Source organism: Nymphalis io, chromosome 6 (assembly GCF_905147045.1).
Source record: "Nymphalis io chromosome 6, ilAglIoxx1.1, whole genome shotgun sequence".
In the NCBI taxonomy this organism is placed as follows: domain Eukaryota; kingdom Metazoa; phylum Arthropoda; class Insecta; order Lepidoptera; family Nymphalidae; genus Nymphalis; species Nymphalis io.
In genome coordinates, this window is record NC_065893.1 from 13,402,629 (window position 1) to 13,430,043 (window position 27,415).

The following is a 27,415-nucleotide window of genomic DNA, read 5'->3' on the forward strand; positions in this document are numbered from 1 at the left end:
TTTTCACAACATTTTTGTACGGTTTTCTTTAAACTCGGCACGATATAATAACTGCGATCTTTTATACGAGTTGACGAACGTTATGAATTTTACCATATTTTAAAAAGAAAGAGATGAACAATCAAAGAGGTTCTTATCAGGCGGGACCGATATATTTATCGTTCCGAAAAATGTGACGTATTTCCATATTGCATAACATAAGTTGAATCTGATAAAATTTTCGACTAGAATACATTTGTGATATTTTGTCACGATTAAAATGTCTGGTTGTCTGGAAGAGATGGCTATATATAAGTCCATCCGTAGTACAACACAACACTTTTTTTAGTCAGTATTTTTAGTGTAAGCAATTTCTTTATATTATATGTTTGTGGGGTGCAATAAAGAATATATTTTTATTAATTATATAATCTGTAATAACACATTATCAGAATACAACACTCATTCGCAATATTTAACAAGACGAGGCTGTACAAATTGCTATCATTGCCTATAAAAGGTTTGAATTTAAAAAAAATACTCACAAAACTCGCAACAGGAACGGTAAACGTCCAGGCAGCCTTCCAGTAAAACCTCAGCACTTTATTTAGTTTCATATCCATGGAAGCCAAGTCCCGCATAGCGCGGTTAATGCCGTAGCTCCACGACACCGCTGTGGTCTGTAAGGTTGTTAACTAAGTTCCAGTAAGCTTGTTCCTTGTAAGATAATATTGACTCTGTATATTGTTTAAGATACGGTTGAAGTGTTTCAAAAGATCATTTGCTAAAAACTTCTTTGATTAAAGTACCTATTTCTATTGTATTCTGTTTATATAACTAAATTTAAAAAAGCCGAGCTGGCCCACTGGTAAGAACGCCTGAGTCTTAACCGAAAGTCGTGGATTTAAGCCCGGGCAAGCACCACTGAATTTTCATGTGCTTAATTTGTGATAATAATTCATCTCGTGCTTTACGGTGAATAAAAACATCGTGAAGAAGCCTGCATGTGTCTCATTTCACTGAAATTCTGCCTGATGTGTATTCCACCAACCCGCATTTGAGCAGCGTGGTGGATAAGCCCCAATAACCTTCTCCTCCAAAAGGGAGAGGACGCCTTTAGTTCAGCAGTGGGACATTCACAGGCTGTTACGAAACTAAATTTAAAACTCATGTTAAAAATATTAATAAATAAGACATATTATTATCCTTATCCTTAACATAGGTCATCCAAATAGTAATAATAAAGGATAGTGAGTTCCAGTCTTCGAATAAATTAAAGCAAAACCAACATTTTAATGTTATGTTTTAAAACATAAACTTAACAGTTTGTAATCCATATGTCAACTTATGTTTTATATTTGTGTGTTTGAATCAATAATAATAATTATTATTATTATACTGTACAAGATTGTATAAATGGTAGAAGAGCTCGGAGTTAGTATTCGTTGATGTTCATAGAGGATATTTAAATATAATTGTATATGATTAATATATGTAATTTTTTGATTGATAAAAAAAGTAACTACTGCGTTTTTGCCGGTTCTTTTCGGAAGAATATTCAGTCTGATACGGTGGTCGCTTTATGTTAAAATTAAAATTGTAAAATGACGATTCACAAGTGCTTGTGATAGCGTACTTGTATAAAGCATATATTGACTTTTGATTTTGACTATAGACATAAATAAGTAAATAAAACTTTCATCTACACTTACATCTACTACAGAAAATGTAAATGAATAAAAATTTTTAGAAACGCACAGATTCTCCTTAAACAAAGAAACTGATAAAAGTCCATAAAGTGACGCTCAAATTGGATGAGCACTCAGTTGAACAATATGAGTTTTTTAATTTTCTTTATTAAAACTCTTTAATTTCACCAGACTTTTTTAATTTTATATTACCATGTTTAATAAATAAATAAATACTGAAATAGATATTAAGCATTTCTTCTAACTAAAACAAAATAAACATATAAATTTGATTGCATAAGAAACAAATTAAAAATATATCTTTGATCAAGTGTTCAGGACTATAAATATTAAGAAATTATTACTTGAAAACGGAGAAATGAACATCTGTCAACATGATCATGATATTTAATAATATTTTATTTCGTCTAAAAAGAAAGCAATATTCTCTCATGAAATATTAATGTCTAAAGATCACACGAATCAAATATATCCTTATGAAATTGTATAATTTTAATTATAAAAGATTGGTGGTAGACATTTTGAATACATCCCAGTTATGTTGGTACATCTTGAACAATAGCATTTGTGACGTCACTCTTGCTCATGTCCCCCGAAGTCTGAGATACCGGGCAGATAAGAATAAATTAATATTCATTGGATTCTGTCTAAAAAGATTGGGGAGCAACGGACGGAGCAAAATTCTTTACGAGTTGAACTCGAAGAGATTGTCTCGAAATTATTTAAACGGGCCAGCTTTATAATTTAATTTGCAGGTTTCCAGTTTTAGGGAATGTGATGCAATTTGTTTTTGCAAGTTTATCTGCGCTGCAATTAATGGAGATAGCGTTTTTGGTCGTGTGGATAGTCAGGGTCCAGAGTTCGAAGTTGAGTCGGGCAAATAAAAGATACTGGCTTATTTAGGCAATAAATTCATAATAATAACTTGAATTTGACTTCGCAAAGGTTGCAGTCCTGTTTCCTGTGCCTCAGTAAGCACAAAGAATAATACAAAACAAGAAAGACGATAATTTTATAAGTCACATTATATGTTATTGTTTTGCAAAATTTTTTTTTTCTGTATACAAAAATAAAAATATATAATTAACAATGAGATATAGTAATATTAAAACATACCTACTTTGCTTAATACGGCTCTTATAAGCACTTCTGAATGAAAGCAGCTAAGCTCTGAGCACTTAAGTATAAAATTAAATATAATGTTGTTAGAATGTAGATTCTACCGAGGAGAACCGGTAAGAAAAGAAGTTTTTTTTCAAATAAAATACAATTAATTTGTGCATTACCTCAGCGATTCCAATAAGTAAGATAGCCCATGCCGCGGTATTCCAATCCAGTAAGGTGAATAAATAAACACCTCCACTGAAGCACATTGGTAGACCAAGGATGAAACACGTGAAGCACGTGGCCGCGGTCACCTGAAATATTACAATACAACTTACTACAACAATTACTTACAACTCTCTTAAGATTAGCCGCCGTGACCGATATCGGTCAGGACCTTATTAGAACATATTTGAAAAAGTTAACGTTAAAGCAATTTTATGTATATAACATATATTTATGAAAACTTTAAACAACTGTTTTGAAAATTGGTAGACAAGGATTAATTTAATTTGTTTATTTTTATATTCGTTTGTAATATGCGTACACACATTGTTACTATGTTTAAATTCATCAGTGACACAATATTTTTACATGGGGCTGTTTTTGCGCAATATTATATAAGATTTTATTAACTTTACATTATATTATATTTATTTTTAATGGTAAACTATAATACTGACTAATTATTAATTAAATATATCTGTAATATCTAAATAAAAAATTAAAAATAATATATTTAAAAAGCCGAGATGGCCTAGTGGTTAGAACGCGTGAATCTTAACCGATGATCGTGGGTACAAACCCGGGCAAGCACCACTGAATTTTCATGTGCTTAATTTGTGTTTATAATTCATCTCGTGCTTAATGGTGAAATTCTGCCACATGTGCATTCTACCAACCCGCATTGGAGCAGCGTGGTGGAATATGCTCCAAACCTTCTCCTCAAAGGGAGAGGAGACTTTAGCCCAGCAGTGGGACATTCACAGGCTGTTACAGTTACTGTACTGTTACTATATTTTTTTCGCAATTAGGCTTTATCTACGATATATTTAATATTTACAATGTATAATGTATTGTTATTTTATTTATATAATTTATAAAAGTTTATTGACGAAATTATTTAAATTGGTACAAAAGACGGATTTTATACCTGCCGACATTCTTTACCAACCGAAGCTTAGAATTCAATTAATATTGTATCCTTAAAAACAATTTATTTTTACAGTCCATTTCCACAAGCGTCAGTAGCTTGATTTTCCAACAAAAAATAATACAAGTAGCAAGAGATTTATCCCAAAAATAAAAATTTTATGATATAGGATATTTTTACATATTTTCATTTATATTTAATAATTTCTTGAGTTCTTAATAATCATTCTTACTATGGTTGTCCAATGGTGACCACGAACCGAAAGACAGCGTGGGCCTCCTTCAAGGGGGTCCTTCTAGTGGGTAGGGGGGCGCACGTTGCTCATGATATTGTAAGTTTCGTGGAAAGCCATTGAATGCGGGTAGCTAAAGCCATCGTGGCAGTCCTAGTGCAGACCTTTGTTCAGCAGTAGACATTTTACGGGTGATACGATGATGGTGGCCTTAATAATTGAGGTTTTAAAGCCAAAAACGCAATTGTGTAGAGTTTTTCATGTTATTATTTTGTGAACTAAACTAAAATATAAAATAAGTAATATAAAATAAATAATGTCATCATTAATAAATATTCCATTATGATTACAATTAGATTGGCAATCTCAGATAATACGGAGATAACTTACTTGATTATGTATTTATTGTGTGCGGTACATAATAAATCACGACTAGAGAACGCGATTGCTCATGAAGTATACAGAAAATTCGTCTTGTAATCGAAGTCTAGGAATTGTAAATCAAAACATTAAGAACAATTTATTTTGTATTTATTTTTGTTTTGTGTCTCATAAGTTTTGATGCCATTTCACGGTATACTAAGTTTATTAATAAGGTCGTTATTACATTTTGTTACAGATCCTTGTTTAAATCTTTAATTGTAATACGTAATAATGAAGATGTTATGACCGATTTTGGCCGAGGCAGCCATTATCAAGGGAGATTAGCCAACTGCGCAAGGCATATTATAGTGCACAAGTGTGAGTGTGTGTGTGTGTAAACACAGGTGCACGCTCTGTTCCCTCACTCTCATAATTCGATAGGACAGCAAATCCGATACGACAGAAAGGGTTCTGGCGCAGGACAAACGACTTTACGTGTTTTAGGCAACGGAATGCACACACTTCCAACTTCCAGACTCCGGGTCCTTTTTCAGTCAATTTTAGTTCGAAACTATTTGACGGCGGTGATTGTATAATATTAAAATTAGGAAATTCACGCTTAACACGATACTAATTTTAATTTAAAGGGGGTATATATTATAACTTATGCATAGTAATATTATGTACTAAAATCTTCTCCACAACTGCATCTTCTGGTATAAGTAAGTTAAGGCATTTTGACATTTTAGCCCCCCTCCTTTCCGAGGAGGTTGGATTAAAATTATATTAATTATATTATTTTTGACTGAGTGGGGCCCCTTGGGTGGCAGGGCCCCTGGAGTGGTGTCTTGTGGGTCTGGGATTATATCCAAGGCTGGTTGTATATATATCAAATTAGTAGTGTTTTCAATTAGTCGTTACAAAAATAACGTTTTCTCATTTATTAATATAGATTTATTATTATCAGCTATGACAAGAAATCCGATTAGAATCTATTGTTGCTAAGGATTAAGTAAAATGCGTATGTTATTATCGTACATATGATATGGATAATATTTCTGCGAAATGCAAAATTAGCGCTAATATTAAAATAATCTCGTTTAATACCAAAATGTGGCGTTTTATTAGGCTATACAATTAATCACAGTAACAGTACAGTAACAGCCTGTTAATGTCCCACTGCTGGGCTAAGGCCTCCTTTCCCTTTTGAGGAGAAGGTTTGGGGCTTATTCCAATAGCCGAGTTGGCCCTCTGGTAAGAACGCGTGAATCTTAACCGATGATCGTGGGTTCAAACCCGGGCAAGCACCACTGAATTTTCATGTGCTTAATTTGTGATTTTAATTCATCTCGTGCTTTACGGTGAAGGAAAACATCGTGAGGAAACCTGCATGTGTCTAATTTCACTGAAATTCTGCCACATGTGAATTCTACCAACCCGCATTGGAGCAGCGTGGTGGAATAAGCTCCAAACCTTCTCCTCAAAAAGAGGAGAGGAGGCCTTTAGCCCAGCAGTGGGACATTCACAGGCTGTTACGGTTACGGTTACGGTTATTCCAATACAATTAATCTTTTTTTTTTTTTTATAGAATAGGAAGGTGGACGAGCATATGGGCCACCTGATGGTAAGTGGTCACCAAACGCTCTTAGACATTGGCATTGTAAGAAATGTCAACCATCGCTTATAGCCAATGCGCCACCAACCTTGGGAACTAAGATTTTATGTCCCTTGTGCCTGTAATTACACTGGCTCACTCACCCTTCAAACCGGAACACAACAATATCAAGTATTGCTGATTTGCGGTAGAATATCTGATGAGTGGGTGGTACCTACCCAGACGAGCTTACACAAAGCCCTACCACCAGTAAATTTTCAACACATTGAAATAAGTATTAAGTAACGCAGACAACAAAAACACAATCTCGTTGTTTCAAAACGTTCGCTATTGCTATGTGTAGGTGGCAACCCTACACAAAGCAATAGGGAATTTTTATTTAATTTAATTTAAAGAGCTAGACGTCCATAATTCGTAACCTTAAAATCGAAATATTTTATCTATAACATCACAATTTTTTTTTTAATTTAATTTTTAAGCATTTTATTCTACACAATTGAAATTGAATTGAATTGAAGTAAAATGAGGTTCATGAGGTTCAAAAAGTATATCTGTTTCCTACCTAGTACAATGCGAATTATTGTATAGCATGCTGTCCATGGGTATACATTTGCTAATAAAAGCACATACCTCAGATAAATATTATTATTAACAAACTTGTTTCTTGTAAGAACCGAAATGGCCCAGAGGTTAGAACACCTAAAATTGATTGGTTGAATTTTTTTATGCTTGATTTGAGTTTATAATTTATCCCGTGATCGGTGTTGAAAGTATCATGAGGAAATCTTTATGTGTTGGATGAAAATCTGTCACGTGTATTCAACAATCCGCATTGCAGCAGCGTTGTGGAATAAGCTTCCAACCTTTTCCTCAAGTGCAGCAGTGCGATATTTACAAGTTATAGACATGTTCATTATTTGACATTAGGCCAGGTTTCTGGTACCTTGTCAAATTTGAACGATTCACTGATGTTTCTTATAATTTCATGTTTTCTAGAGAATAAATATGGGGCTCAGATTATTGTTATTGGTGAGCAAAATTATAAAACTAACGTCAGCGTTCCGATTGCGATTGATTGATTCCGATTGTAACGCTGAGTCTGGTGTTTTTTCATGTAGTACCTCATATTCAAGTAGATTATTATTACATTAAACTAATTATTATAATTAAATTTAAACTAAAAAAATCATTTTGAAAATCAGACAGTAATAAAATTAATTCTCAGTCTTAAAGGTAAGTTAAAAATAATTAAAGAGAGAGTATTAATAAAACTAACTTTTCAAGCGTAAACTACGCTTGCACTATAATTATTATAACTGTTAATAATTCATATTTATTATGAGTAAGTTTTATAAATATCTTACTTTTTAACAAGAATTAGTATTTAAATAGTGTCTTTCTCAAATTCCCCATGCCTCACACGATTTGCTATCTAGCACAAAAAATAAACATAAAAGTGTGATTGAGCCGCAAGATTCGATTTCAAATGATTTTAATCAAATTGAAGCATTTAAAATCGCTTCAATTTAATTTGACATCTTTGCATTAGGATATTTTCATCAATTTACATTCCTTTTGCATGATAACATAAGCATGTTCGAATTTTGATTAAATATTCTTTTCAAATATTTGAAAATGGTGGAATATCTTGCGAAGTTTTATTTCATGCTTCAGGTTTTTATCTGAAATCGGTAAGGATTTATGGGCGAAAAGGGATTTGAAGTTGATAAGGTCAGATGTTACTGTCTGAGAAATATTTTCCGTTCCAAGCTGTTTAAATAACACTAAAACCAAATCTTTATACGAACAAATAACACATAATTATTGTTTTAAGAAATCTGATTAATGTTTTATTAAGAGATATAAATATTAATGACGGTTCCAACCAAACCAACTCCTTAATAAACATTTAAGGAATTGGTATTGTAATAGTTCAAGGGATCGGTGGCTCGAATACGTTTTTTTTTGGATTGAACGAATGATTCAGTGTTTTATAACTTTAGAAAATGTTATTGATTTAATTATTTGCGCAAATTTGCTTGGTATAAATGTAATAATAATGCTAGTAATTTGAATAGTTTTTCTCTAAATTACTAGTGAGTATTTTCTTCCCAAATGCATTATAAGCGGCCAAGTGAACTATTCTATGGGAACCATATAGAAACCCAACTAATAGTCGATTGTCAAATATCACAAAGTAGTACACGACATTAACTACAGCAAAGGGGTCGAGCCACCAGCACTTGTCACTTCGCGAAACACCAGCACCAAGATCGTGTCATTATATAATAATAATATTACTCCATAGCATAATTCAAATTTGATTTGATTTATACATATTTAAAACAAACGCTGAGTTATTCTAAACGAAGGTAAGACATATGTTTATATAACGAAAAGTAATTTAAGTAATATGAAAAAAGTGTTATTAACCAAAACCAAGGATAGCGAGATTTCACAGACAAGAAAAATATCTTATTCCTAGTATTAGGTGAAATCTGCTTGCGGATGATGATTAGTTTTAAATAGCTTAGATGATCCAGTGGTTTCAACATGTGAAACATGTGAATCTTAACCGAAGACCACCGGTTCAAGCCTGGGCACTACTGAATTTCCATATTATAAATTCGTGTTTATAACGTGTATTCGTATTTGGCTCGGAATTAATCGAAATGATCGTGAGAAATGAGAATGAATGAAAATTAATGAATTAAAATGAGGCCCTAGTCTAACAGCTGAAAAATTACACATTTTATTACTTTTAAGGCTATTATGATGTCACTTACCATCCAATATCTTTTCCGGAGTTGAGGCCATTGATCAACAATCGCCGTGTTTATAGCTTCGATACCAGCAAACTGACTGCCAAGACCCAGTATAAAAAGCATGAAGAAGAAAAGAATAGCCCAGAGTTGTGGTATCGGCATCTGAAGGATTGCTTCAGGGTACGCTACGAATGCCAATCCTGGTCCTTGCTCAGCTACATCTGAAAAGAAAAAAAAAGACTCGTTATATCTCGAACGTTGAAACGTGTAAATAGTCATAAATGTCATGTCCGGTTGCTTACAGATGCTGGTATTGTCAAAAACGAACCAAAAAAACACCCTTTTGTACATTTGTGATGTGTGACGTAAAACTTAAAGAATCGATATAAACAATTTAAAAAAGATCAGTCTCATTAAAACAACGATTTATGAAATCTGTATTTAACCAAACATATTTACATACTAGTAAAGTAACTGGCCTAAGGCCTCCACTCCCTTTGAGTAGAAGGTTTGGAACTTATTCCATCACGCTGCTCCAATAAGGATTGGTTACACATGCAGCTTTTTACTCGATGTTCCCTTCAGCGTCCAAGTTCAGCACGAGATGAATTATAAACACAAATTAAAAATATAAAAATTTTGTGGTGCTTGCATGTATCTTAGGAAATGTTCTTAGATGATATATTTAGAAAAAGGTAAAAGCACAATTTTTTAAAATACTTTCTGCCCACCCATAAACCCAATAACAGAGGTTGGAAATCAGGACTCTTACAAGCTGGCCAGTTTGACAAGTAATCTATGGACATACGAAACATTGCTTTTCATATACGTGTTATTATGTTTCCTCAAGTGGAAAAAAAACAAGAGATTATATGTAGTTAATATAACGTTTTATCACCGTGAGTTTATATCGCATTTTAATAACACGATGTAATCGAGAAGCGAGAACTAATAATATGATAATATTCACTAAATAAACCCACCTGGGAAGGTTACACATACGAATATGATTCTAACGTTATACAATAATATGTAGTATTGTTGTGATCCCATTATAAAAGTGAGTGAGCCAGTGTAACTACAGACACAAGGGATATAACATCTTAGTTCCTAAGGTTGGTGGCGCGAAGGCGTTGCACGAAATGGTTAATATTTATTACGGCACCAGTGCCTATGGGCGGTGGTGATTTACCTTTAAATGTCCCATTTGCCCGTATACCTATGTATAATAAACAATTAAAATGATAAGCGTATCATTGACATATTTCAGTAAAATTATGAGCGTATAAAAAAAAATCAGACTATATGCATTTGTTATCAATGCTAATTTAAGAAATATATTGGAATAAAATAAAAATTTATAACCAGCTTGGACATTATGTGTTATTTATTTATAAAATATTTAAAGTTATTTTGTTCATCATTGATATATTTGTTAAAGTTATTTTGTTCATCATTTGTATAGAGAATATTTATATCTTACATTTTATTAAATCTCAAAAACTTGACAGTATTTTTTATGAATTAAACATTTCAAATTACGCCAGTAGTCAAGTGGTAACTCCTAAGTACAATCGTTGTATGTATCCCATTACTTGTCATCGTCCACAAAACTCATGATACTATTGATACAAAATTGAATTTACTTGAGCAAACGTTATCAAATTGAGTTGTAGCCGATCGATCTATTTACGCCCTAATATTTGCTTAATCCATTATTGCACATTCAACATTCAAACGAATGAGCTCTGCACCAATCGATCACCTGTTATACAGCGCCATAGGAATACTTGTATGATTGAAGCATTGAAATGCCAATTTTCACGTTAAAATGTTATTATTTATATTATAAATAGCTGAAATACTGTGGTGAAAACACGTGATTTTAACCAAAGATTGCGAGTTCTAACCACCCAGTTAGAACTCGCAATCTTTGGTTACTTACCCAAGTATCATTGATTTCATGATTTCATGTGTTTAATTTGATTATAATTACTGGTGGTAGGGCTTTGTGCAAGCTCGTCTGGATAGGTACCACCCACTCATCAGATATTCTACCGCAAAACAGTAGTACTTGATATTGTTGTGTTCCGGTTTGAAGGGTGAGTGAGCCAGTGTAATTACATGCACAAGGGACATAAAATCTTAGTTCCCAAGGTTGGTGACGCATTTGCTATGTAAGAGATGGTTGACATTTCTTACAATGCCAATGTCTAAGGGCGTTGACCACTTACCATCAGGTGGCCCATAAGCTCGTCCGCCTTCCTATTCTATAAAAAAAAAAACTTGATTTTAGCGATGACTGAAAGCATTGCGAATGCGTACGTTTTTTGAACGAAAATCTGCAATATGTTTATCCCTCAATCCGAATTGGAAAAGCATAGGAGAAGATGCTCAAAACGCTCTGTCAATCAGTGGGACATTTCCAGGTAACAATTGACTTCACTTGTATTTAGATAGATATAATAGACTTTATTTCACAACACAAAAAGATTAAACTCGCATAACAAGTAAATAGAACCTTATTAGCATCATATGGCATCATCGCTACATAGCGATCTCCTCTCCAATTTCCTACAATTAATAATCTGACATCTTCCAAATCCACTTATATTTACAACAATAAAATACAATAAACGTCATGTTACAGATAAATTAAAGTGAACTTACACGAGGGACCTTCGCTAATATGAAACGATTCTGACAATTGGTGCTATAAGCAATTGTAAGGCTACATTCACACAGTGGTCTATTTTTTCGTTTAATTTGTCGGCGATCGCGTATGTAATTGTACGAACGAGTTCACACACACGACAGTATTCCTGATCTAGTGTGCACATATGATGCATTAAAAACGTTCCTGTAAATGCAGTGTGAACATTGCCTCCAATAGCTACGGATCTGCTAAAGCGATCCTTTAAATAAAGAAGTTCAGTGTGCATGTCATCTAACATCGTATTGGCACTTACGTTCAGAAATTAAGTTGTGGGTGTCTGCAATTATTACGAACTGTTACAATTTTCATTCGATTTTATGACCGAATGTGGTTTCGTTATCTCTTGATGTTAAGATTAATTGAATTATTGTGTTAATATAACTACATGGTTGGCATTTGTTACACGGCTGTAGTTAATGAGGTCCAAGATTCTGAATGATGAAAAACAAATACGAATTGCTAATCGAAGACGCAAGATTGGATTGCCATTCCATTAATTTATAATTCGAAGAAGGTAACATCGCTGCAATATATATAGTGCGCTATAATAATTTAATTATTCTGCGCAGTTGGCTAATTTCCTTTAAAAGTTCGCACGAAATGGATCAGGAATGTCATTATAGTTTTACGCTACCGTACGTATAAATATAGTAATAGGGATTCTGCTGTTTACATTATATGTCAAATTCTTTATTCCAGTCATTAATATTTGCTTATTAATTATCAAATTCTAGCATTAATTTAGAAAAATGAATGATACCGGAGATGAACGATGAAACTCAAAAAAAATTGTGAGTTTTAATAGATTTTTAATATGGGAAGAATTAAAACAAATTTAAGTAAAAAAGAAACGGAAAACCGTCACGTGAAGTTGCCGTCACTTGTATCGTCGATTTTGAATTCGCACTTACGAAAATATTATAACAATTCCTTTTAATATTTAACAATGTTTTAAATAAAATAAAATAAAAAATCACTGTCAATCAACTACCGTCACCGTACCGTAATAACCGTCAAGCAATACAAACGTATGTTGTGTTAAAAGAACAGAGTTAAAAAATTATGTTGGTTTTTCAGCTTACCGCAAACCAATACTCGTACGAATTTGTGTGAACTTGTTTACTATAGACGTGGCATGCACGGACCTCGGATTAATCAACTTGAGCAGATCAATACAACACGCGGGATGTCGGTTTGCAAGCTACCTTCGACAACTTCGTTCGTGTAACAAAATTGTACGTTGGATGTCGTTCGTTCGTTTTTCTTGGTAATTTTGTTTCAATTTTTTAGTTATCGTAATTTAACAATATGAAGATTAGGATTAGATTTTTTTTATTCTTTCAAATTAATTGGCGTGCGATTGGGATGAAATACCTAAAAACACTTCGAACTGCAAAGTTTTAGTTCGTCAATATTGATCAACATAGAACGTTTAAAATTATTTTATTTATCTTGATAAGCTGATAATTCAATAAAACTGGAAGTAGGTTTTTTTTAATAATGGTTACTGTGACTTATATAATATGTTATTTTATCGTAACTCGAACCATTTTCACAACGCACGCCGTGGAAGCTTTCAAGACGCACATTTTATCCCCATTAAGTTGACAAATATCATAATGACTTTAGCTAATTTATAAATATATTTCCTTTAAAATGTTGAAAGAATTTATCAAATATGTGCCGTGCTTCCCGTTATTAATTACCGCATATACACAAAGTCACAAAATTTGCGCTCTCTGAACGTCATTGGAGTTCTGCTTCATTAAAAATTTTACAAAAATCGGTTCAGTGATTTACCCTTAAAAGCGTAACAGACAGACAGCGAGACAAATACTATCGCATTACATATAGATTGGCTGAGTACTTTCTTAGTTAGTATTGTTGTACATATAATACCCATGAATGATAAAATGCCGATCTATTTTTTTATTGTTTTTTTTTGCTATTTATTGTTTTAGTTTTCGCTTGTTATGCATTGTGTATAAAGAATATTTCAGCATAGATAATTAAAATAGTCGTAGTAATACTGGTAGAATTTTATCGTTGATAGAAGCCCCGCACAAATTTAGGAGTATCGTCAATAGTGTAAGCATGTTGAAAATATTAAGCGGTCATTTTGATTTCCTCCTCACGTCCTCATGAATACGTTGATAATGTGTTTGTAAAATAATTCAAAACATTATGCCATATATGCCATATTATGCCAGTTGATGCAATATTATTATTATTATAAAATATTTTGTATATGGTTTGTAGATGAATAAGCTGAGATGGCCTAGTGGTTAGAACGCGTGGATCTTGACCGATGATCGTAGGTTCAAAGCCGGGCAAGCACCGCTGAGTTTTCATGTGCTTAATTTGTGTTTATAATTCATCTCGTGCTTGACGGTGAAGGAAAACATCGCGAGGAAACCTGCATGTATCTAATTTCATTAAAATTCTGCCACATGTGTATAGCACTTATTTTTTCTATATAAATTTTTATTCGTGGATCTCGAAAACACAACAAACTATTGATTTGGTTCAATTTTTGTGCTTATATTAGGTTTTGCTTTTTAATTATTTATATGTGTCTTATTTGAAAAAATGCAAGCTTTCAGAAAAACAAAAAATAAATAACCTTTGAGCTCATATACGATGATTATTAGAATTATAATATTAATGAATGATATCACGTCAATTCCCAACAATTTGTAGAGCTCTATATTCAAATACACAAAAATATATATTGAAACAAAACTATTATAAAAAATGAATTTTATTAACATACATAGATTTTAACAGTTTCATGTCTGAGCTAATATAATTTATTTCATGAGTGAAATTTATGTTTATAAATCATCTCAAAAATCAAAGCAAAGAAAAATTTTGTAAGGAATCTACATGTATCGATTCAAAATAAGTTTAATATCGTTACATTGATAGGATACACGCATTACTATTAATTACACATAGACCTTATACATATTGCCATACAAGACCTTTTTACCCGACTACCTAAGTTTAGTGAGAGGGTGTTACATGTTTAATATGAAACGTTTATCTCAATAGGGACTCAACCACAGATGCCTACATTTATAACTATCGAATGCCTTTACTTGAAGCATTTTGTACTTTACTTTAATAAAAAAAAGTTATTGTTATATTTAATTAAGATTTATTTTAATATAAGACAGAATGTCGTAATTATAACAAACATATGTACGTATATTATATAAGCGAAATACCACTCATCACGAGATCTCCTAAACTATCCGCCCGATTGACCAGAAATTTGTCACAGTTACTCCTTCCCCGACGTAGACTCACTAAGAATGGATTCTACGCAAATCCTATTCAAGATACATTTTTCTTCTTGTCTACCCTTGCGAAGCGAGCCGGAACGGTTAGCTAGTATATTACGCAAGCCAATTGTTAAGCCTTAAGTTTACTTTGGGCTTTTTTTTAGTTCATATGGCCGTTTTTTTATTGTAGTTTTTTGAAGTGAAAATTTCTTTAAGCGCGTTGCGCTTGTGTATCGAAATGGATAAACTCGTGCCTTCGCGTCACCGACATGCTAATGTTAATATAATTAAATCCTTGAAAGTACAAATAACTTAAGTATCGTGGAAATTAATAAGTATAATAGTGATTGAAATTTATGTAATACTTTTTACCACCAGTATGTACAAATAATATATAAGGGTGTTTTAACTATTATTTATTTAAATTAAGCTGTATTAATATTTTGTACCGAGTTTGCGACATACTGTGTGTTTTGATGAATAAATATATTAAACAGATTTAATTACAAGTTTTCACTTCTATCAGCAGTCCCTATGACTGCCTGTTTTTTTGGACACGTCTGCTTATTAATTCACTGTCAACAATTAATGGAATAATTTCCCTTGATTATCTCTGTTGGTATACAAGGTCTCTGGTGCTTGGTCATCCATCAATCTATTTTAGTTTTGCTACCCATCTTCTACTTAAGATACTTTGGGTCAGTAAAATTGTTAGATTCGTATTTACTATGAAGCATCAAATAGCACACTTTATATATCCCAGAAAGGAGAAGGCAAATTATTGCCTTCTCCTTTTTATACGTGTGACTGATATCCTATCCGACATATGTTGGCTCCCTCGTGAAGAAATGCACTATATATATAATTACATAAAATTTCAGTGGAGCTTGTCCGAGTTTGAACGCATAATCTTTGGTGAAATTCATGTGTTCTAACTTTCGGACTAGCCGGCTCCTGTTCTTCTATTGTGATACCTAAATAAATCTTGTACACATAATTTAATATCAAATCCAATGATCCCAATAGTTAATTAAAAAACAACTCAATCCATTCATTCTTTGAAAAGAAAAGAAAAATAAGTCTGCTTCGTTACAGATTTGAATTGCGAACAGTATCGTTTTATTGGATTTAGTTTCGCCCCGTTCTTTGTTTAACATACGGAGTATATTGGAATAAAACCACACATTCCTTTTGTGGGATATTGATAGAAATTTCTTGTATTTGCTTTGTGGCCGTTGATAGGAAATACTTTCGATTTATTTAAAAATATAAAACAATATTTATAATAAACTTTGTTAATTAAGCAATAAAAACATTGAAGTTAGTCAATTAAAATTGCTGTTCTGTGAATATTGCATGTAGATTGATTGCATACGGTCAGTGATGTTGTTTGCACTGTTAGAATCTTCTAACGATACAACTCGGCTTGCCCTATGTTTTGTAAGCGGTAACAACCGGTTTTAACTAGATCGAACCGACAATGTTATTGTATGCTGGGTGCCAAATTCAGTTGAGTTTTAGTATAATATGTGATCATATTTATTTGAAATGAACGTTTTTTTTTATTTAAACCTTACGAGATAAAATATCATAAAGGTAAACAGTCACCTCTGCTCATAGATATTCTGAATGTGTGTTCTTTGTATCTATAAACGTTACATTGGTACACACATCCTTAAAAATGTGTATGTCTTAATGTTTGGCACTAAAATAACTAATGAGAACCACTACATGCATTCACTTATAATACAAACAAATTATCACCCCAGTATTATCTAAGCTTAATGTTCAAATTTAAAATACGAGTGACGAAATTTTAATCTGAACGGCAATATATCGGTGCGAACTAGTTGGAACCGGTTATCGAGTATTCAACTTACAAATGCCGATACGCCGGTGGGCTGCAGTAAAATGTACGATTTTTCTGCAGAGCAGTTAACTGACCGTACCGTAATAAAATCGCGCCATTGACAAGCGGCGTAAAAACATTACAAACTAAAAATAAAACAAAGCCGCGGCCGAAAATTAAGCGTATTTATAAACAAGGCGTTCAATATAAAAATTGATATGTATGAAAGTAAGGATTATCAGATTGAGGAATGCTATTGCTGGTGAGTTGGGTCTCCGCCAACATTCGGGTGGTAAAGGCGCCAACGTGATCGATTGATCGAGACGCTTAATTTATAAAATCTCTGATGGCACCCATTGACTGAATCTCTGATGAATCGTCAATATCATAATGGTGTACCTAGCGATGTAAAAAATTGCAGGTTTGATCCAGAACCTTTGGGCTATTGTCATCTCCACTCGTAAATAGTATATTAGTAATTCTTTCAAAACTGGTCAAACCATATCTAATATATTTTTTAAAAAGGCTCTATTAACTATCAAAAAAAAATTATTACTGTAATATAAAAATAACAATTTCCTATAATTGCTTAAACTTTGTTTATAATTCATCTCATGCTCAGTGGTAAAGGAAAACATCGTAAGGAAATTTGCATGTGTCAAATTTCATTGAAATTCTGCCACATGTGTATCCACAAGCCGCATTGGTGTAGCATAGTGGAATAAGGTCCAAGCTTTCTCAAAATGGAAGGGAGGCCTTAGCTTAGCTGTGGGATATTCACAGGCTATTAATTTGAAGCTTAGATTAGCTATTTATCGGTTATGTCCTAAGCTAGTTTTTTTAGATTTATCACTTACCATCAACGCTGACTCCCATCATATGAGCTTGAAATCCAAGAACTGAAAATATAGCAAATCCCGCGTATATCGATGTCAAAAAGTTCGTACAGCTAACGAATATGGCGTCGAAATGACAGTTATTGTTGAACTTGTTGTAGGATGCCAGGGTCACCAGAGAGCCGCAAGCGACACCGAAAGAGTAGAAGATCTGGTGAAAAGAAAGTTTTTTTATTCAATGACTTCATATTCTGTTCTGGCGTAACATTCAATATTACGTCTATCACCAAAAAATACATAACATTGCTTTATTCCAGTTCGAATGATTAGTGAGGCTGCATAATTACAAGAACAAGTGACATAACGTCATAAATATTTTGGTTGAAGACACATTTGCGGTTGAAATATTATTTCTTAAAGAGAACTAGCATTAGTCTATAGGCGAATAAGCTCATATAACATAAATTGGCCTGTTCGTTTCTCTAAATACTTTCTCTAAATCTTGAAATTTATTGCAAATACAGGAAAAAAATACTAACCATAAATTGCAACAATTCTATTTAGATTATGTTGTGTATTTATATCATCAAAAGTATTTTTGTAGAAAGGATTTTATTTATTTTTATTAAAAAAAAAGTTATTCATACAAAAAAAGTAATTTCGTTCATCTACATATACCTTTATTGTTACAAGTTATTGTAAATGACCCCAAATATTAAACGGGAATAATTTAAATCTAAGACTTCGTCATTTCAAACTTGGGTTAAAAAAACTAGCAAGAAGCTGGTAATATTATTTGCGAAAAAGTTCTTAAAGTCGCTCAGTAGCTTAAGTGAAAAACTTCGCCGAAAAAAGTTGAAGGAAAATTTCGCTAATAAAAACAGCGTCAATTAATTTAAAACTTTATATTAATCGCCGCACAATTTGTACAAATTTTCAACTTAATTAGTCTTAAGGTGTTTATTTATGTATAACGCAAATAAAACTGAAAATTGTTTCCAATAAATCCCGTAGAAGGATTAATGTTTTGGCTGGAAAGTTTCTTAAGTTTTAATGGGTGACTGAATAGCTCTTTTACGAAAGGAGATTAAAACTACGATCTATTTAATTGATACGTCATTATTTCAAAACATCGAACACATTCACTTGTTTTATAGAATATAATTTAAGACTAGCCATGCAAATATAAAAGACAAACGGACTGTTTTAAATTTAGCTCGTCTGGGTAGTTACTACCTACTCCTCAGGAATTCTACCGCAAAACAGCAGTATTGTTGTGATCCAGTTTGAAAGGTGAGTGTACCAGTGTAATTACAGGCACAAGGGGCATAACATCTTAGTTCTCAACGTTGGTGGCGCATTGGCGATGTAAGCGATGGTTAACCTTTCTTACAAAGCCAATGTCTATGGGCGTTGGTGACCACATATCATCAGGTGGCCCATTTGCTCATCCGATATATAATTATTAATTATTAAACAAACTTAAACTACTTATAAAATCTTGGTTAAAATTTCTGATTTTGATTTGTATATCGATTACTGCACGAACGAAAGGTGACTTTATTTAAAAAAAATATTAAAATAATGCGTTATCACAATATCGTAATGCAACTTAATGAAGTAATTAATTGGACAATTGGCATCATATAAAATAATAGTCATTATAAAGTAGAATTTCAGATGACCCTGTTAGAATACATCAATTTGAACCGAAGATTGCTGGTTCAAGCCCAGGCTAGGACTCCTGAGTTTTTGTGCTCAATTTGTGCATATAATTCAAACCGGCACATAACAATACAAAGATTGTGCTGTTTGGTATAAGAATATCAGATAAGCGAGTGCTACCTACCCAGACGGAGTTACACAAAATTCTAAAACCAAGTTTTCAAGGTGATTCCAAGCAAAAGTATATACTTAGTATGCGATGATACTAATATGATGTTAATAATAATAAAATAACAAATAAAAATTGGTATTTCTTTCTCTGTGTATATTAGATCATTCACATTTTAAGTAGAATATAACAGTACCAAATGTTATTATAAAACTGGTAACTATAACAAATCCTTCGCAGTGAAGTCAAAATTAAGGTAAAATGTTCATTAAATCTTTAAATCATCAAAGATTTAAGAAGAGAAGAATTAAATATTCTGACAACATTTAAATTATTTACCTGTGAAGCTGCATCACCCCAGACTCGGGCTTGCAATAGTGTATTCCAATCTGGGGACAGGTAGAACAGTATTCCATCTGCAGCTCCTTCCAACGTCACACCCCTGATTAGTAAAGCTGTTAACATCACGTATGGGAATAGAGCCGTAAAATATACTACTTTTCCCGCTGACTGTACACCCTGAAACCAATAAAATGAATATTATTATACTGATTCGTCTTATTACATTATTTCCGTCTAATTACACTATTTAATAATATAAATATTAATTCAACATACATAAAATCTAAGTTCTCATAATCGATAATGGCGCCGGTTGTCGATGAAAGAAATGGTAAATTTTTCTGTATAGGCGGTGGTGATTATTTATCATCGACCTTGTTTACATGTCTGCTTTTTCTTTTAAGTTATTATTTATATATTTTATAAGAAAGGTAAGCGGTTTTTTCTACCTACATCAAATTTAATAAATATTTCCATGTATTTTTTTAATTTAAAATTGGCAAATACTGGCAAATGGGACACCTGAAAGTCACCACTGTCCAAAGATTCACGTAAAAGACCGAAGAAAAATTGAAGACCGAAAGAAATATTAACCATTCCTTACATCTTCAATGTGCTGAAAACCTTGTAGACATATAACAAGTTAAATATAATCAAACATGTCCCAGGATAAAAAACAATCAAAATACTTACTTTGATAACGCATAGAAAGGCCACAAACCATGAAAAGAAAAGACATCCAACAATATGCCACTGGATGGATCCCCAATTCTCCCAAGTAGCATCACCTCGTCCTAATACACGTTCACTAAAAAAAATTAAGCATTAATTTTATACATTATTATCAAAACAATTATACATTTAGACAAGAAGAAAATTTTGTCAAACATTAATGTATAAAGTCCTCCATTTCCCATCTCAAAAATTAGTCTAGCTTGCTCAGGAAATAATAGTGCAAAATTTGTGCACACGTGCAATCTTTATTTCCTAACTACGGCCAGAGCAAGATCAGAAGCAGGTCCTAACAATAAATCCGTTAATGAGTGATTATCTTTGCAAGTGCTAGCCCAAATCTAGCTATAACTAACAATTTATTTGATATAATTTTTAAGTGAAAAGAAAGGAAAATTAAAAATGAAGTATAGTATAAAGGTATGAGATATGCAAGATAATGTTACAAATAAATGGAATTCCAAATTCAAATATTTAATTTAATATTAAATAAATAATTTAGTCTTTCCTTTTATTTAACTAGGTTTCATTTGATTTTCTAAGCTTTCTGACCTTGCATTGGGATATTATAAATATTCTTTATTGAAATATGTTTGATTACATCGCATTTTATTATTATTATTATCTAGATTACATTTTTTATCATTTTTTATCATCATTTATCAACCAGGGAAGTAATGATGTGTCCGCTCCATGAGAAATAGGAACTATATATTTCGAAAAACAAGATATTATGTGCTTAATGGTAGATATTGTTAATTTGGTCGTGCCAAAAATGATATCTATCTTTGCCAATAAATATTATCAAAACATCGTTCAACAAGAATGAATGAATATGTTATATATTACGTGAGTCTTGTTTGATAACAGTAAGTCTACCCAATCTGATAAAGTAATTAGTAATGTGATTGATAAAAATCTATAAACGCACTAGCTACCTAATTAACATTGCTTGGTTATAATTTAAATTGTATTAAGTACTAGGTAATAATCAACATGCATTGTAAGGTCTCATTGCATTTGTTTATTTGCAATTTTCCGATATGCCTCGAGTGCTATTGTACATCGTTAGTCTAGTGGCTTATAAGGGCGCAGACCCTGAAGTCCTAGGTTTATGTACACTCGGGCCTATAACACGTGATTCTCAGAAGCATTCCGGAGTCTAAAATAGTTTTAATAATCCCGTACGTCTAAAAGCATAAGTACACTGCTTTTCAAATGTGTCGGATTTATTATTCCATCTGATTATGAGAGTAAGAGAGTAGAAATGGCACCAGATTTCGCACACATAATGTTTCCAGAAGCTAGCTTTATCATATTCTTATTTTGTAAAAAAAAAATACTCGACCAAATGTTTGCACATATACTGTACATAGTGCAATTCTATAGAAAAAACATTATACATAAAAAATGCCATTTGAAATTACTTTGCTAAGTCGATTGGTAGTTTAAAAATAAATATGACTATATTATTAGTGTTATAATATAGATTAATACTTTATACTTATCAGATTATACAGTTAGAGATACAGATTTAAGCCTTATGTATCAACTATAATTTCCGTTTCTAATTATATTTTCAAATAAAATATAACTGAGCTAGATACTTGTGACGTTACGTGGTTGAATCGAAATAATTAACATTAACTTATTGCAATAATAATATCTTACAATTAAATAAAACTTAAATATTGTATTACAATAGATTTTAATATGTACATTAATATACATTTTACCGAAACTATGTTTTATTAAGTGTACTAATAAATTTCTCAACAAAATCAATAAAAAAAACAATAAGTACACTTTAGATTAAATTGAAGTGAATTAAGTGCCCAATACACTTTATATGAATAGACTGATAAGCTGATCTAAAAAAGCCATAATATAGAAGCACTTTATGTATGTGTTTAATATATAACAATAAACCTTAAAATAATTTCACCCGTATTTAAAAGGTCCAAAAGACAAATTTAACGAAATTCTACTTTAAAATATAATTTTCTATACATAATCTCAAATTATACTCATTTATTAAATATTTCCGAAACCTCGGAGCAGGCTCTCTTTAAATTTTATAAACATTAATTAGATATGTTGCTGACACAAAAAAATTAAGTTCATTCGTCCATATGATGTGCATTCCTGTTTCCTTATAACGCCTGCTAGTGACCATTTACATTAAATTGCTATTTGATTAAATAGAAGAACAATTATGTATCGGTCTTTCATTGTTTCAAAACAGCAGTGTGAATTAGTTATGATTATTATCGATAAAACCTATTAAATACTTATTTCTATTAATAATATGGGTGATAATCTTGTTGGTGTAGTGGCTAGTAGAGCCATGATCCCGAGATCTAGGGTTTGAACTACGGAGCTCGGGATTGGTAAATTGGTAGTACTTAAGCACCCGTGCTTCGTAAAGCGTGTAAAGCCTGCGCCTGAACTCTTACCGATCGTTTTGTATTTGCCGTCCCGTCAGATTACGAAATTGGAAAAGAGAGTGTGTTTATGTCTGCGCACACAATTGCGTACTTTAATATGCCCTTCGCAATTAGCTAGTTCTTCTTAACAATCGCATTTGAAAAACTAACATTGCATACATTTACTTCTCTAACATAATAAACACTGGTGGTAGGGCTATGTGCAAGATCGTCTCTTGTAGGTACCACCTACTCATCAGATATTCTACAACAAAACAACAGTACTTGGTATTGTTGCGTTCCAGTTTGAAGTGTGAGTGAGCCAGTGTAACTACAGGCACAAGGAACATAACATCTTAGTGTCCAAGGTTGGTAGTGCATTGGCGATGTAAGCGATGGTTTACATTTCTTTCAATGCCAATGTCTATGGGCAGTGGTGACCATTTATCATCAGGTGGCCCATTTGCTCGTCCGCCTACCAATTCTATAAAGAAAAAATCTATAAAACCTCTCTTTTAGTTTCCATGTTCTAAACCATGTACCATGCCACGAAATATTTACACAATTAACTATACCCTCTATTATAATATCTCAAACCGCTTACTTGTAGTACTCTTCGGAAGCTAGTCGCCTGGTGACGTTTGAGTACCAAGGTACTGTTTCAGTTCCGTTCCAGCAATATTTTCCATCGTATGCATCGAATCCTGTCATTTTACATATTTCATCAATGCTCATGCACTTTCGTAGATAATACGTCAGATCTGTAGATTCCCCTGTGTTATTCATTCTGCACTCCTTATCATACGCTCCACTGTAACAAACTGTATTTAGGTTTCTATTACTATATATTAAGCTTGACTTGATTATACCGTCGGGCCGTTGATAAGGAAAAGCTATTTTTCGAATATCTTCTATCGAATGTTCTAGTAAAATTATTCGTTCTTTGTTGCTATAGGTAGGGATATAAGAAAGTTCGTGTAGTTAAACGCATTCTATTGGGAGACTATGTCCAATTATTACGGAAAATGCTGCTTAGTATCTATGAATATTGAAAGAACTGGAAACATCTAACATAATCTTATATTCTTCATGGATTAAAAATACGTACGTGTTAAACAATATTCCTCTACACGTGTATTCGCTACCCAACAAAAAAGCAGCATGGTGAATGAACTTTAACTAACAGAAAAACTCCATCTATTCAATTTATATCATAAATAAAAACTCTTCTTAAATTTTGTTTATATATCTAACAGTCAAAATACATACACATAATTTGTCAATTACTTATAATATCATTTATTTTAAACAAAGAATATTTTTAAGGATAATGGGGGTATTGGGATAATTTATATATCTATTTATTTACGTTTTATTACAAATTTCCATATATTTCAGTATTGCCAATAATAGCGTACTATAACATATATATGGTTAATGTAATAAACGTACTCTTTACTTTATAATATACTCGTCAGTCGTAAATTTTATACGACTCGAGTATAAATTTTACGACTAAAAGTAAGGATTGCATTACTTTTATACGTAGGGAGATAATTTCTTAATTTCAATTCAAATCCTGTTAAATATATTATGAATAATTTTTACAAAGCTATGTATAAAACAAATAAATGATTATTGTAAGTAAACGTAAGAGGATTCAACAATTCCAAATATGAATAAATACAATATATTACAAAATATCGACACATGTATTTTTTACATACAAGTCGGCGCTCGTGTAAATGGGCTATCTGTTGGTAAGTGGTCACCAATGCCAATATTGGCGCTGTTAGAAATGTTAACCATTCTTATATCGCCAATTCACTACCAACCTTGGGAATTAAGATATTATATCATTTGTGTCTTTATAAAAACTAGCCACCTGTTTTGTTATTTCAACTACAGTATGAAGAACTACATGCGGAGTTTCAGAATATAACACTATGTTGTCCAATTTCTCACGAGACCAACACACTAACTCATAATATTTAGTAGCATAGACGACTTACTATGAAATGTATAGTAAATACATTTTAGCCATTAACGATACTTGATAGTTTGAACCAAGATTTGAACACATGACCTTTTACAATACATAATCTAACTACTCGATTAATTTTTTTATTTTTTATTATAGAATGGGAAGGCGGACGAGCATATGGGCCACCTGATGGTAAGTGGTCACCAACACCCATAGACATTGGCATTGTAAGAAATGTTAACCATCGCTTACATCACCAATGCGCCACCAACCTTGGGAACTAAGATGTTATGTCCCTTGTGCCTGTATTTAAACTGGCTCACTCACCCTTCAAACCGAAACACAACAACACCAAGTACTGCTGTTTTGCGGTAGAATATATGAAGAGTGGGTACCTACCCAGACGAGCTTGCACAAAGCCCTACCACCACTACACAAAATACAAGTAAAACGTAGTGTTCCTTATCGTTACATGACAAGGACATACAAATTACCATTCATATAATTATATATTAAATAAAAAATACTTACAGTCGCTGTTATATTCGTTTTCACAGGATCCCCAACCAAGTTGGCCCCCAATTGACATAAATGTGTAAAAACTCGTCCAAGCAATGATGATCATGAAATATATTGATATAATACTGATTACAATTAATGTACAGTAACCGACACCACTGAAGAAAGGACCGATCGAGCCGAAGGCCTTTATTGGCCCCAAAGCTGTATATTGTCCAATATACAGCTCAAGGTAGAATATCGGAAGTCCAATTAGGACCAGCATCAAGAAAAACGGGATCAGAAATGCACCTGGAACAATTTTTTTTTTTTTAATCTCATAATTTACTTTTGAATTCATTTACAACTTTCCCAAAGGCCTTGTACTTGTGGATATATAGCAACACCTTATAATTTTTTCTACAGCCTAATATCAATATTTTGTATTAAATTCCGGTTTGGTGTAATTATTACAAGGGAAAAACATTTAAGATCACATAGCTTGCAATGCCTCAACGCTTTCTTTCTGGTAAGAATAACGAATAATATTAAAATAAGAATATATTATTGTATATTTTTTTCAATTAGCTACATCCATTTTATAATTAGTTTTATCGTGACATTCAATATAATTTTGTAAAATGGCGAAGTGCTCGCGGGAGGAATCTTTCTTAAATAATTAACATTTTATTACCTTTCTAATATTCAGACAATTTAAATAATATTGTTGTAAAATGTTATATGCAATGAGTAAGTTATTTGGATATAGACTTCTAGAGCCAGGCCTGGTGCTTTTATTAACGTCTGATATTTAACTATAACTACGTTAACTACGCAGGTCATCATATTATAGAGTACAATTTAATCACAAGTACTGTGACGTTTTTGACAGAAAACCCCAATATTGTTTTATTGGCCCGACCTGGGTTTGAACGCAGGACCTCGGAATCTGCGGCGTTATATCAAGCGACCAGTTATTCGTTGGTGTACAAAGATTGAATAAAATGTTATTTTATTGATAATGTATTTATATATTTATTTGAAACGGTAGTCAATCTGGTCTTTTGTCATTATCTTGGAATATTTATCACGACAATTTATTAATCATGCTATCGCTAAATACTTTATAGTCTTTTCGGGTCCGTAAATCTACCTTAACTGATATAACAGCGTTTTATTATAATCGTACTATGTACGTAAAAAAGCCGATATGGCCCAGTGGTCAAAACGCGTGAAGCTTAACATCGGTTAATAGTATCGTATAGTGAGTTCAAACCCGGTCAAGCAACACTGAATTTTCATGTGCTTAATTTGTATAAAAAATAATTCATATAAAAACGGTCCACAGGTGATCTTCTAGCGTACGTAACACACCTCTGGGGTAAAGCTATCGACAAGCGTGGAGAATCGTTGGCTGTCAGCCTCGATATCTCCAAGGCTTTCGACAGGGTCTGGCACAGAAGTCTTCTCTCCAAGGTGCCGGCATATGGTCTGCCTGCTCAGCTATGCACCTGGATTGCCAGCTTCCTACACAAGCGTAGCCTTCGTGTTTTAGTAGATGGTTGGGCTTCACAATTCTATGTAGTGAATGCTGGGGTCCCCCAGGGATCTGTGCTATCTCCCACACTCTTTCTTTTGCATATCAATGATATGCTCTCCCTTGGGAACATACATTGCTATGCAGATGATAGTACAGTGCATGGTGGATACTACGGACGCGCAGTGGCTGGGCGGGCGGAAACTGAGGAGAGGCGGGAGAATCTTGTCATTGAACTCGATAGGACGTTAGAGCTCATCGCCAAATGGGGCTCTGATAATCTTGTTGAGTTTAATGCCAAGAAAACACAGGTATGCGCTCTCACGGCGAAAAAGTCAATATTTTCCCCTCTTCCCTCCCTCTGTGGTACTCCGCTGGTGATACAAAGCAAAATCGCCATGCTGGGGATTGACGTTCGCTGCGACCTTAGTCCAAGGGATTACATCGAGGCTGT

The 27,415-nt window shown here is 32.8% G+C and overlaps 2 protein-coding genes across 2 annotated transcripts in view; one reads left to right on the forward strand and one right to left on the reverse strand.

Moving 5' to 3' along the window:
* The window catches only part of LOC126768923 (set1/Ash2 histone methyltransferase complex subunit ASH2), a 437,703-nt gene that overhangs the window by 270,555 nt on the left and 139,733 nt on the right, over window positions 1-27,415 (forward strand). The window lies entirely within an intron of this gene.
* LOC126768908 (sodium- and chloride-dependent glycine transporter 1-like) overlaps window positions 1-27,415 on the reverse strand; it is a 40,284-nt gene that overhangs the window by 1,950 nt on the left and 10,919 nt on the right. Inside the window, exons 3-10 of the mRNA XM_050487320.1 lie at window positions 25,458-25,736; window positions 23,547-23,763; window positions 20,478-20,592; window positions 19,782-19,961; window positions 17,630-17,819; window positions 8,942-9,141; window positions 2,975-3,106; window positions 525-659 (exon numbers count right to left, since the gene is read on the reverse strand). Coding sequence (XP_050343277.1) covers window positions 525-659; window positions 2,975-3,106; window positions 8,942-9,141; window positions 17,630-17,819; window positions 19,782-19,961; window positions 20,478-20,592; window positions 23,547-23,763; window positions 25,458-25,736 — 1,448 coding nt within the window. The remainder of the gene's footprint in view (window positions 1-524; window positions 660-2,974; window positions 3,107-8,941; window positions 9,142-17,629; window positions 17,820-19,781; window positions 19,962-20,477; window positions 20,593-23,546; window positions 23,764-25,457; window positions 25,737-27,415) is intronic.